The sequence below is a fragment of the Phyllopteryx taeniolatus genome, unplaced genomic scaffold, assembly GCF_024500385.1.
Source record: "Phyllopteryx taeniolatus isolate TA_2022b unplaced genomic scaffold, UOR_Ptae_1.2 contig_25, whole genome shotgun sequence".
In the NCBI taxonomy this organism is placed as follows: domain Eukaryota; kingdom Metazoa; phylum Chordata; class Actinopteri; order Syngnathiformes; family Syngnathidae; genus Phyllopteryx; species Phyllopteryx taeniolatus.
Window position 1 is genome coordinate 333,799 of NW_026903173.1, and position 12,971 is coordinate 346,769.

Consider the following 12,971-nt stretch of genomic DNA (forward strand, 5'->3'; position numbering starts at 1 on the left):
GAGGTGACATTCCACGTCCCTAGAGTCAGCTTCTGTAGCTGGGGATCGGATCGCCAAAGTCCCCGCCTTTGGCTACCGCCCAGCTCGCATTGCACCCGACCCCTATGGCCCCTCCCACAGGTGGTGAGCCCATGGGAAGGGGGACACATGTTACCCTTTCGGGCTGTGCACCCCACGGGTGCAGGCCCGGCCACCAGGCGCTCGCCTTCGAGCCCCACCTCCAGGCCTGGCTCCAGAGGGGGGGCCCCAGTGACCCGCGTCCGGGCAAGGGAAAACGGAATCCAATAATTTTTCTCATCATAGGGGTCTTTTGGAGCCATGCTTTGTCTGGTCCCTCACCTAGGACCTGTTTGCCATGGGTGACCCTGCCAGGGGCGTGAAGCCCCAGACAACTTAGCTCCTACGATCATTGGGACACACAAACCCCTCCACCTCAATAAGGTGACGGCTCAAGGAGGGGCACTACGTCACTAGTTGTCAAAATTAATACTGTATTTTGAAAGGGTGTGAATTGCTCTAATGCGGCACGGTGACCGACTGGTTAGAGCGTCAGCCTCACAGTTCTGAGGAACCGGGTTCAATCCCCGGCCCCGCCTGTGTGGAGTTTGCATGTTCTCCCCGTGCCTGCGTGGGTTTTCTCCGGGCACTCCGGTTTCCTCCCACATCCCAAAAACATGCATTAATTGAAGACTCTAAATTGCCCGTAGGTGTGACTGTGCGTACAAATGGTTGTTTGTTTGTTTGTATGTGCCCTGCGATTGGCTGGCAACCAGTTCAGGGTGTACCCCGCCTCCTGCCCGATGACAGCTGGGATAGGCTCCAGCACGCCCTCGACCCTACTGAGGAGAAGCGGCTCAGAAAATGGATGGATGGATGAATTGCTCTACATCAATCAGCGCTGTGTGAGTGTTAAGAGAAGCACAAAGAATACTGAGTCAGTCCTAAAATAAACCGTAAAAAGAATGACGTCTTTTTTCAGATTAATTTGCAATGGTAAAAGCACGGTGAACAACTGGTTAGCACATCTGCCTCACAGTTCTGGGGACCGGGGTTCAAATCCCGGCCCCGCCTGTGTGTAGTTTGGATGTTCTGCCCGTGCCAGGGTGGGTTTTCTCCGGGCACTCCGGTTTCCTCCCCCATCCCAAAAACATGCATGCTTGGTTAATTGAAGACTCTAAATTGGCCGAAGGTGTGAATGTGAGTGTGAATGGTTGTTTGTTTCTATGTGCCCTGCGATTGGCTGGAGACCAGTACAGGGTGTACCCCGCCTCTCGCCTGAAGATAGCTGGGATAGGCTCCAGCAGCCCGCGACCCTAGTGAGGAGAAGCGGTACAGAAAATGGATGGATGGTAAAAGCAGTGGTACTCACTGGTGATTCCCTCTGTCATGATGTCTGTCATCTTGCAGCAGGAGGAAATCATCCTCATACTCAGCTTGTCCACCACAAGCACCTACGAACAAGTGAGACAGAACTCTTCATATAGCGGGTCATTTAATGTTCCGTTACTGTGTGATGCCGGCACGGTGGACGACTGGTTAGCACATCTGCCTCACAGTTTTGGGGACCGGGGTTCAAATCCGCGGTAAAGATAATGGATGGATGGATGGACGATACTGTGTGCATTGAGAAAAAAAACTTCACTTACTTTCCATTTTCCATTTTCTCTTGCCTTCTTGATAACATCGTTCATTATCTCTGTAAAATGAGAGACATGGAACTTATTTATTTATAAAGAATACACAATATACAGAATAAAACCAGACAACATTTACATCCATCCATCCATCCATCCATTTTCTGAGCCGCTTCTCCTCACTAGGGTCGCGGGCGTGATTGAACCTATCCCAGCTGTCATCGGGCAGGAGGCGGGGTACACCCTGAACTGGTTGCCAGCCAATCGGAGGGCACATCGAAACAAACAAACATTCGCACTCACAGTCATGCCTACGGGCAATTTAGAGTCTCCAATTAATCCATGTTTTTGGGATGTGGGAGGAAACCGGAGTGCCCGGAGAAAACCCACGCAGGCACGGGGAGAACATGCAAACTCCACACAGGCGGGGCCGGGGATAGAACCCGGGTCCTCAGAACTGTGAGGCTGACGCTCTAACCAGTCGGCCACCGTGCCGCCACAACATTTACAGTGGGACAAAAACGTTTTTTGTCAGCCACCAATTGTGCTAACTTCTCCCACTTAAAAAGATGAGAGAGGCCTGCAATTTTCATCGTAGGTATACCTCACCTTTGAAAGACAAAATGAGGGGGGGAAATCCAGAAAATCACATTGTCTTATTTTTAAAGAATTTATTAGCAAATTCATCCATCCATCCATCCATCCATTTTCTGAGCCGCTTCTCCTCACTAGGGTCGTGGGAGTGCTGGAGCCTATCCCAGCTATCTTCGGGCAGGAGGCAGGGTACACCCTCAATTGTTTGCCAGCCAATCGCAGGGCACATACAAACAAACAGCCATTCGCACTCACATTCACACCTACGGGCTATTTAGAGTCTTCAATCAACCTATCATGCATATTTTTGGGATGTGAGAGGAAACCGGAGTGCCTGGAGAAAACCCATGCAGGCACGGGGAGAACATGCAAACTCCACACAGGCGGGGCTTGGGATTGAACCCCGGTCCTCAGAACTGTGAGGCTGACGCTCTAACCAGTCATCCACCGTGCCCATTTATTAGTAAATTATGGTGGAAAATAAGTATTTGGTCAATAACAAAAGTTCATTTCAATACTTTGTTATATACCCTTTGTTGGCGATGACAGAGGTCAAACGTTTTCATAAGGTTTTCACACACTGTTGCTGGTATTTTGGCCCATTCCTACATGCAGATCTCCTCTAGAGCAGTGATGTTTTGGGGCTGTCGCTGGGCAACACAGACTTTCAACTCCCTCCAAAGAGAGAGACTTGCTTGGCCACTCTAAGACCTTGAAACTCCTCCTTCGTTGGCGGTGTGTTTGGGATCATTGTCTTGCTGAAAGATCCAGCCACGTTTCATCTCCAATGCCCTTGCGGATGGAAGGAGGTTTTCACTCAAAATCTCACGATACAAGGCCCCATTCATTCTTTCCTTTACACGGATCAGTTGTCCTGGTCCCTTTGAAGAAAAACAGCCCCAAAGCATGAAGTTTCCACACCCATGCTTCACAGTAAGTATGGTGTTCTTTGAATGCAACTCAGCATTCTTTCTCCTCCAAACACGAGAAGTTGAGTTTTTACCAAAAAGTTATATTTTGGTTTCATCTGACCAGATGACATTCTCCCAATCTTCTTCTGGATCATCCAAACGCTCTCTAGCAAACTTGAGACAGCTCTTTGGTCTTGACCATAGTGGAGTTTTGAGTGTGACTGTTTGAGGTTGTGGACAGGTGTCTTTTATACTGATAATGAGTTCAAACAGGGCGGCACGGTGGACAACTGGTTAGAGCGTCAGCCTCACAGTTCTGAGGACCGGGGTTCAATCCCCGGCCCCACCTGTGTGGAGTTTGCATGTTCTCCCCGTGCCTGCGTGGGTTTTCTCCGGGCACTCCGGTTTCCTCCCACATCCCAAAAACATGCATGAATTGGAGACTCTAAATTGCCCGTAGGTGTGAATGTGAGTGCGAATGGTTGTTTGTTTGTATGTGCCCTGCGATTGGCTGGCAACCAGTTCAGGGTTTACCCCGCTTCCTGCCCGATGATAGCTGGGATAGGCTCCAGCACGCCCGCGACCTTACTGAGGAGAAGCGGCTCAGAAAATGGATGGATGGATGGCTGGAGTTCAAACAGGTGCCATTAATGCAGGTAATGAGTGAAGGACAGAGGAGCCTCTTCAATAAGAAGTTACAGGTCTATGAGAGCCAGAAATCTTGCTTGTTTGTACTTATTTTACCAAGGAATTAACCAATTCATTCATTAAAAAAAAAAATCAGACAATGTGATTTTGTCTCTCATAGGTGAGGTATACCTAGGATGAAAATTACAGGCCTCTCTCATCTTTTTAAGTGGTTGAACTTGCACAATTGGTGGCTGACTAAATTATTTTTTGCCCCACTGTATGTTATAGATTGTAGACATTGCAACTCAGATGGAGAGTATAGCATTGGCAGCATCACTCGAATATTAACATGAATGCAGCTCTATAAATTGATTGACCAAATCTTTCTTGAAGTCAAATGTAATTAATTGTGGCTAATCACAATGTTTGGTTAATTTTCACTGATCACACCCAAGCCTGATTACCTCCAGACCCGTTCAATCAATAAATCACTTTAATAGAACATGTTCGACAAAATGAAGTTGGCCAAAGATCTAAAAAAGCTGCAACAAAATGCCACGATCCAAAGAAATTCAAGAACAGATGAGAAATCTGTCTGTCTGGAAAGGGTTACAAAGCCATTTCTAAAGCTTTAGGAGTCCAGCAAACCATGGTGAGAGACATTATCCACAAATGAAGAAAACATGGAAAAGTGGTGAATCTTCCCTTGATTTCAGTTGTTGCTGCCAGGTAGCTTTGAATATTTTTTTTTCTCCTTAATAAATAAACTCACCATTTAAGGTTACAAGGTTACCAGGTACTTTATTGTCAATTCTTCAACATGCGTAACACATACAGAGAATTGAAATTACGGTATTCAAGGGCTCGCGGTGCTACAAATAATATCAACAATATAAAAGCTAAATAAACTATAGCATATACCATATAAAAGGTATTAATTGTATGTGCAAATATCAAAAGTTAGGTGACGTACGCAACATAGTCAAGGTTAGAGAACCAGGGCAAATATGACATTTATAAATTAGATGACAAAACCCCAATGTTGCTAAAGAGGCCGGTGCGACCCTGAGTCTAGTGAGTGTGTCCTTGTGTGTTTATGTGTGTGCGTGTATTGTGTGTGTGTGTGTGCATCTACATTTTTGCATGGCGTCAGAATTCAGAGTTCAGGTGGGCAGCGGACAGAAGAGGTAGAGGGGCAGTGCGCGCAGAGAGTTCAGATTCCTGAAACTGTCTTTGAGTCGGCTAGTCCTGGCCCGCAGACTCCACAGTCACCTGCCTGATGGCAGCAGACTGAAGAGGCTGTGTGACGGATGGGTGGCATCCCCCGCTATGCGGAGGGCTTTGAGGGTGAGGTGGGTGCTCGAAATGTCCTGCATGGAGGGATGAGAGGTTTCAATGATCTTCTCAGCTGCCCTCACTATGCGATGGAGAGTCTTGCGGCAGGATGCGATGCAGGCTCTGTACCACACAGTGATGCAGTTGGTCAAGATGCTCTTAAAAACTGCATTTTATTTTTACTTGGGTTATCTTTGTCTGATATTGACATTTGGCTTGTCTTGTCTTTGGCTGGGTGACGATCAGTGGCGATAATTGGCATGTGCGCAGTGTGCAGTCGCGCAGGGTGGCATGGCTGTGGGGGGTGGCACCCTCTCATTCATTCATTTTCCAAACCGCTTATCCTCACTAGGGTTGCGGGTGTGCCGGAATCTATCCCAGCCGACTGTGGGCAAGAGGCGGGGTACACCCTGAACTGGTCGCCAGCCAATCGCAGGGCACATATAAACAAGCAACCATTTGCACTCACATTCATTCCTATGGGCAATTTAGAGTCTTCAAATAACCTACCATGCATGTTTTTGGAATGTGGGAGGAAACTGGAGTACCCAGAGAAAACCCACGCAGGCACGGGGAGAACATGCAAACTTCACACAGGCGAGGACGGATTTGAACGCAGGTCCTCAGAACTGTGAGGCGGATGTGCTAACCAGTCGCCTACCGTGCCGCCTGGCACCTTCTCCTCCACAAAAAAATTAAATGGCATTGTGTAATCGTGTATTTGTAAATAACTAGAGCCCAACGAGTATGCTGTGGTACACTGGAACACTCACAGAACGGCAAGCAAGCAGGGACACTCATCATTGTGGTTACTTTAGGGGATTTTCCCCCCCTGGTGTAGTTGCCCTCTTGACTGGTCTAAGAGTCAATTCACAGCGTGTATACACTAGAGGTGTGGAGTCGAGTCACGACTTGGACTCGAGCTCTGAATTTGATGACTTTGTAATCGACTAGACAATATGTTAAAAGACTTGACTCAACTTGACTTGTACTTCAACAGCAGCGACTCGTGACTTCCCTTGGACTTGAACCCATTGACTTAAAAAGACTTGCTACTTTGACCAAAGCACAAAAAAAACATTACTTTGTAGCTTTCTCTATCTACAGCTGTATGTGCAACTTACTGTTTTACTACAGGATAAAATAATAGGTGTCAGCAAAATGTTGAAGATCTGAATGATTTAATATTAGGTCAACACGTCTCACACCTAGAAATTAATACTTATTATCTTTTAATAGTTCACACCCTGTTTAGTACGCTTTGTTACAGGAATTGACCAAGAGGTGATTCTTTCACACACTACCTAAAGTGTTGGTTTCATTAAAATATATATATATAAATAAACCACAACCTACAGGTGGCGGCAATCCCCGAACCCGTTGTGGACGTTCATTCCATCAAGCATGTGACTGGAAGCTGTTGCTGACTAGCCGCTGGTCAAGCCCCTATTCCCGAATGCGTGCTAAGGCATCGCGTTCATCTTTGGTCGTTGCTTTTGAAACAATAAACGCTGTGTGCACCGCGTGACCTGTCATCACTTGTCAAAAATGCTGGCCTTGAAGTCCTCAATGATAACATCGCACAACTTATGAGTGACGCCGAGCACAAAACCTTAAAAAGATAAAAGTCTTGCTCGAACGCTTGGTTGCCTGCTGCTGAACTTGGTGTCCCAACTCAAATGGCGCGAACGTGAGGACAATCTGGTGAAACGCAGACTGGAAGCTGCTCAGCATAAACAAGTCCAGTTAACTGCACAATTGAAAGACACTACCGCGCGCTTAAACTTGGCCCTTGTCCTTGAAACTCGAAATGCAATACGATGATGCAGAGGCTCAGATAGCCGACCTCACTGCTGCAGTCGAGGCTGTCCCGTCTAAAGACAGCTGCAAATTAAACTATGACGATGATAAACCATGCGAAGCCCCTACCCCAAGCGAATTAACTTCTGGAGGTCAGCATAACCAGCTACAAGACGCTTATGCCGAGATTGGCCACTTAAAAGCTAAATTGGTAGAATTAACCGACCGACCGTCTGCTAACCAAGTGCTTGAATTACGGGCCGAACATTGGCGAACAACTATTCTGCTGCGGCAAGCTTCCGGTGACATCCAGCGGCTCACCAAATGCACCGAAACACTCAAAGCAGAACGCGCCAAAGAGATGGAACAGTCCTACGGGCTCAAGACACAGATGGCAATCCGGGAGACAGAGCTGTCCCGCCTCCAGCAAGAGCTCCAGGACCAAGAGGATGAGTTAGCCCATGTCAGGCGTGAGCTACAATTACCTCGACAGCTGTCCACAGACTCTCTGACTCATCCCAGTGCTCCGGCCCCTGCTACAGACAGCGTGGGGGCCTCCCTCGCCAAAAGTGTCACAGAGCCCTGCAAAACATCTCCAACCTTTGGGCCGGAACCCACCTTCAGGGGGCGCCGTGCGGCTTCCTCACGGGTGGTGGCCCCACCAGTCGCAGGTCACCTTTTTGACTCACCCCTGACTCTCCATCCACCCAGCGCTGCTCGAAGTATGACTCTAAAAGACAGACAAAGTTGCGCGCAATATTCCAAGGTTTGAACCCAAGCCAAACGGGTCACACGACACAGCCGCGTACCTTAGAGACCTCAAATTTCATCTTAAACGATTCTCTTCTGCTACTATGGACAACAGACTGTACCTTATCAAAGTTACATCTAGCCGAGAAGTAAGTAGTTTAATTGAAGGACAACCGGCTCATGTGCTGATCGATTATGGAAGAGGACAACAATTTCAAAACAATGTCGAAAACCTACATCCTAACACCAGCCACCAGCTGGATGTAGCAGTGTGCCCACACACGCTGTCCAGTGTCCAACTGGCCGCCAAAGGCTTCGCTAAACAAAAACACCCTCCCTCTAAAGCACAAGACTCAGGCGTCTTCTTCACAAATAAACCACCGCAGATGGAATTAGATGGCGCTACGTGCAACACGCGTGTAACTGACACACAATGTTCTGGCGATGTTAAACTCGACAATCAAAAGAAGTCGTTTAAACCATACAACCAATCTCGTCCCGCGTACAACAAGGCTCCTCGTAACCAACAACGCCAATCCAATGATAAATCAAAATCATGGATTGACCGCATCTCTAATTCACGCCAAACTTATATGTCAAAACAGGGTACACGTAACGACCAGCCTAAATCTGACTCCTCCAACCGAGACCCTAAAACGACTAGTGACAACCGGGAAAAGGGTTCCCGAACTAACAGCTCCCAAAGGGAATATAGTGCCGTGGCAGAAGAATTACTTGAGGTGCTCTGCAGCCTGTCCAAAGACAAAAAGCGTGACCCATCATTATGACGAGTTCTGACTGAGTCGAAAGGGGGCACAGAGGACATGATAGGTCAAACAGGTAACCTCCGTTGTTCCCCTAATGACCTGAATAGTGCCTCCGTGACCCCGGCCGACTCCTCAACGACCTCACCTCGCCATAACCATAGCGGACCACTTTGTGACGACCAATCCCTAAACCCCTCTCGTGCCGTCCTAATCGTCTGACTAGACCCAGGCGAGGCCCCTGACTCGCGTGACATCACGCTACTAAATAACATTCTGCCATTCCGACAGCTTTTGGGTGAAGTAATCGCTAAAGGTACTTCTCGGAAGTTCTATTTAACCGTTACACTTGAGCATGAGCTTGTCCGAGAACCTCTGATTGACCCCGCAGCAGACATCACTGTTATGTCCGACGCCATGTTCAATCAACTTCTGACATTGCTACAAGCCATTGGCCACGACCTTCAACTGCAACGCCTTCCTTGTTACTCTCCCAATTATTGATTCCTGCAACATCTACCACCTAAAAGATATAATTAATGTTGCCATCTGGCAGCACGACACTTACGTCCGAGTCAGTACTCCCGCGGTAGTCGCCTATCATGACAGTAATCCTGATCTGTATCTGGCGCAAAATTTGTACGTGCATCCTCACAAAAAGCATCCATTACCTGTGTCCCAGTAAGCAGTTCATCTGGTAGCGGATGGGAATTGTGGCCTAAAGCTCATGAAGAATGGGCCGCGGTGTAGAGCAGAAGCTACACCTCGCTACCAGGTTACTACTTCTTCTTTTCCTTTCGGCTTGTCCCGTTAGGGGTCACCACAGCACATCATCCTTTTCCATGTAAGCCTATCTCCTGCATCCTCCTCTCGAACACCAACTGCCATCATGTCTTCCCTCACGACATCCATCAACCTTCTCTTTGGTCTTCCTCTAGCTCTCTTGCCTGGCAGCTCCATCCTCATCATCCTTCTACCAATATACTCACTATTTCACCTCTGGATGTGCCCAAACCATCGAAGTCTGCTCTCTCTAACTTTGTCTCCAAAACATCTAACCTTGGCTGTCCCTCTGATGAGCTCATTTCTAATTTTATCCAACCTGGTCACTCCGAGAGCGAACCTCAACATCTTCATTTCCGCCACCTCCAATTCTGCTTCCTGTTGTCTCTTCAGTGTCACTGTCTCTAATCCGTACATCATGGCTGGCGTCACCAGTGTTTTATATACTTTGCCCTTCATCCTAGCAGAGACTCTTCTGTCACATAACACACCTGACACCTTCCTCCACCCGTTCCAACCTGCTTGGACCCGTTTCCTCACTTCCTGACCACACTCACCATTGCTCTGGACGGTTGACCCCAAGTATTTAAAGTCCTCCACCTTTGCTATCTCTTCTCCCTGTATCCTCACTCTTCCCCCACCACCCCTCTCATTCATGCACATATATTCTGTTTTACTTTGGCTAATCTTCATTCCTCTTCTTTCCAGTGCATGCCTCCATCTTTCTAACTGTTCCTCCAGCTGCTCCCTGCTTTCACTGCAGATCACAATGTCATCTGCAAACATCATGGTCCACGGGGATTCCAGTCTAACCTCATCTGTCAGCCTATCCATCACCACTGCAAAAAGGAAGGGGCTCAGGGCTGATCCCTGATGCAGTCCCACCTCCACCTTAAATTCGTCTGTCACACCTACAGCACACCTCACCGCTGTTCTGCTGCCCTCGTACATGTCCTGTATTATTCTAACATACTTCTCTGCCACTCCAGACTTCCGCATGCAGTACCACAGTTCCTCTCTGGGTACTCTGTCACAGGCTTTCTCTAGATCTACAAAGACACAATGTAGCTCCTTCTGACCTTCTCTGTACTTTTCCAACAACATCCTCAAGGAAAATAATGTATCTGTGGTAATCTTTCTAGGCATGAAACCATACTGTTGCTCGCAAATACTCACTTCTGTCCTGAGTCTAGCCTCCACTACTCTTTCCCATAACTTAATTGTGTGGCTCATCAACTTTATTCCTCTATAGTTGCCACAGCTCTGCACAGCACCTTTGTTCTTAAAAATGGGCACCAGTACACTTTTCCTCCATTCCTCAGGTATCTTCTCAAGCACCAGAATTCTATTGAACAAGCTGGTCAAAAACTCCACAGCCAGCTCTCCTAGATGCTTCCATACCTCCACAGGAATGTCATCAGGACCAACTGCCTTTCCATTTTTCATCCTCTTTAATGCCTTTCTAACTTCCCCCTTACTAATCATTGCCACTTCCTGGTCCACCACATTTGCCTCTTCTACTCTCCCTTCTCTCTCATTATCCTCAATCAACTCCTCAAAGTATATTTCCATCTAGCTAGCACACTGCTGGCACCAGTCAACATATTTCCATCTCTATCCTTAATCACCTTAACCTGCTGCACATCCTTCCCATCTCTATCCCTCTTTCTGGTCAGCCTGTATAGATCCTTTTCTCCTTCTTTAGTGTCCAACCTGCCATACATGTCATCATATGCCTCTTGTTTGACCTTTGCCACCTCTACCTTTGCCATGTGTTGCATCTCAATGTATTCCTTTCGCCTCTCCTCGGTCCTCTCAGTGTCTCACTTCTTCTTAGCTAACCTTTTTCCTTGTATGATTTCCTGTACTGTGAGGTTGCACCACCAAGTCTCCTTCTCTCCTTTCCTGCCAGAAGATACACCAAGTACTCTCCTGCCTGCCTCTCTGATCACCTTGGCTGCAGTGGTCCAGTCTTCTGGAAGCTCCTCCCGTCCACCGAGAGCCTGTCACACCTCTTCCTGAAAAGCTGCACAACACTCGTCCTGCCTCAGCTTCCACCACATGGTTGTCTTTTCTGCCTTTGTCTTCCTAATCTTCCTCCCCACCAAGAGAGTCATCTTACAAACCACCACCCTCTGCTGTCTAGCCACACTCTCCGCTACCAATACCTTACAGTTGGTAACCTCCATCAGATTACATCGTCTGCACAAGATGTAATCCACCTGCGTGCTTCTACTTCCGCTCTTGTAGGTCACTCTATGTTCGTGCCTCTTCTGGAAAAAAGTGTTCACTACAGCCATTTGCATCCTTGTTCCAAAGTCTACCACCATCTGTCCCTCCAAGTTCCTTTCCTGGATGCCGTACTTACCCATCACTTCTTCATCACCCCTATTACCTTCACCAACATGTCCATTTCAATCTGCACCAATTACGACTCTCTCTCTGTCTGGGATGCTCAGAACTACTTTGTCTAGCTCCTAAACTGCCCCTAAACTTCTAGCCTTACTGCCTTTCCGCCTGGTCTCCTGGACACACAATATATCAACCTTTCTCCTCATCATCATGCCAACCAACTCCCGAGATTTTCCTGTCATAGTCCCAACATTCAAAGCCCCCACATTCAGTTCTAGGCTCTGTTCTTTCCTCTTCTCTTTCTGCCGAAGAACTCGCTTTCCACCTCTTCTTCTTCTTTGACTTTGACCCACAGTAGCTGAATTTCCAACGGCGCCCCGCTGGCTGACGGCGCCGGGGGCAGACGTTGTTAACCCGGGCCATGACCGATACGGTATGGAATTCTTTGGATGAACGCTCATATTTGTTTGGCAAGGTTTTAAGCTGCATGCCCTTCCTGACGCAACCCTCTGCATTTATCCGGGCTTGGGACCGGCCTACAGTTTGCATTGTCTTGTGCCCCCCACAGGGATGCATTTACCAGGTTACTACTACTCACGCGTAAATTGTTGGGTCCAAATGGCTAGTCAACACACCAGCCCTTACGACCACCATGACACCACGACGAGACTCGCCCTGCCAAATCAAACCATGTGGCTGATGTCCCCAAAGATGCTATTTTGTATATTGAGGACGTCGCCCTCTAACACCTGCCAACCAAAAATTATGAGAGCGAAATTGAGATTTCTAACTTTTTCGGACAATACAAATTGGAAGTTGATCCTGAGACGCTTAAACAGATTCAGTTTGAAGGAACTCAGGCGATTGACATCACCCACATTGACAACACCTTACGCACTATTAGTACTGAGGACAGAACACCTGAGCTCCTGCTCATGCACTCTTGGTCCGCAGCAGATAACATCTTAAGAAGAAGAAGAATAATCATCTTTTATTGTCATGAACATGCATGCATGCACATGAAATTTGTTCTCTGCATTTAACCCATCACAGTGAATACATACACGTTAGTGGAACACACTGGAGTAGGTGGGCAGCTGAAGCGCCCGGGGAGCATTTACGGGTATCAGTGTCTTGCTCAAGGACACCACAGCCGTGACTCCGGGGGATGTTGGCGGATGGTCCAGTCGGGGTCTTGAACCTAGGTCCCCCACGGTGGCAGGCGATGATCTTAACCATTGGGCCATGGCTCCCTTAAGCATGGTTTTGTGCAAATTGTGCAAAAAAGAGTTTTCATACAACCGAAGCACTTCAACAACAGAAACCATTAAAAGGTTGTTCTAAAAAAATAATAATAATAAAATAAAATGTTAAAAAACTGCTGATTTAGGACAGTTTTTTTAAATCAGCACTTTAAC

General features: G+C 47.5%; 1 protein-coding gene across 6 annotated transcripts in view; it reads right to left on the minus strand.

The window, feature by feature from the left end:
* Positions 1 to 12,971, minus strand: part of stxbp1b (syntaxin binding protein 1b) — a 72,772-nt gene that overhangs the window by 52,333 nt on the left and 7,468 nt on the right. For 3 of the 6 annotated variants that reach the window (XR_009787067.1, XM_061765113.1, XM_061765112.1), the window contains exons 3-6: positions 12,618 to 12,806; positions 12,452 to 12,517; positions 1,647 to 1,696; positions 1,370 to 1,451 (exon numbers count right to left, since the gene is read on the minus strand). Coding sequence is in view for 2 of the 6 variants with exons in the window: in XM_061765113.1 (XP_061621097.1) it covers positions 1,370 to 1,451; positions 1,647 to 1,696; positions 12,452 to 12,517; positions 12,618 to 12,792 (373 nt within the window). In the remaining 4 variants the exon portion in view is untranslated. Of the gene's footprint in view, positions 1 to 1,369; positions 1,452 to 1,646; positions 1,697 to 12,451; positions 12,518 to 12,617; positions 12,888 to 12,971 lie in introns of those variants that run through there. The other 3 variants (XR_009787068.1, XR_009787069.1, XR_009787070.1) reach the window with 3 other exon arrangements.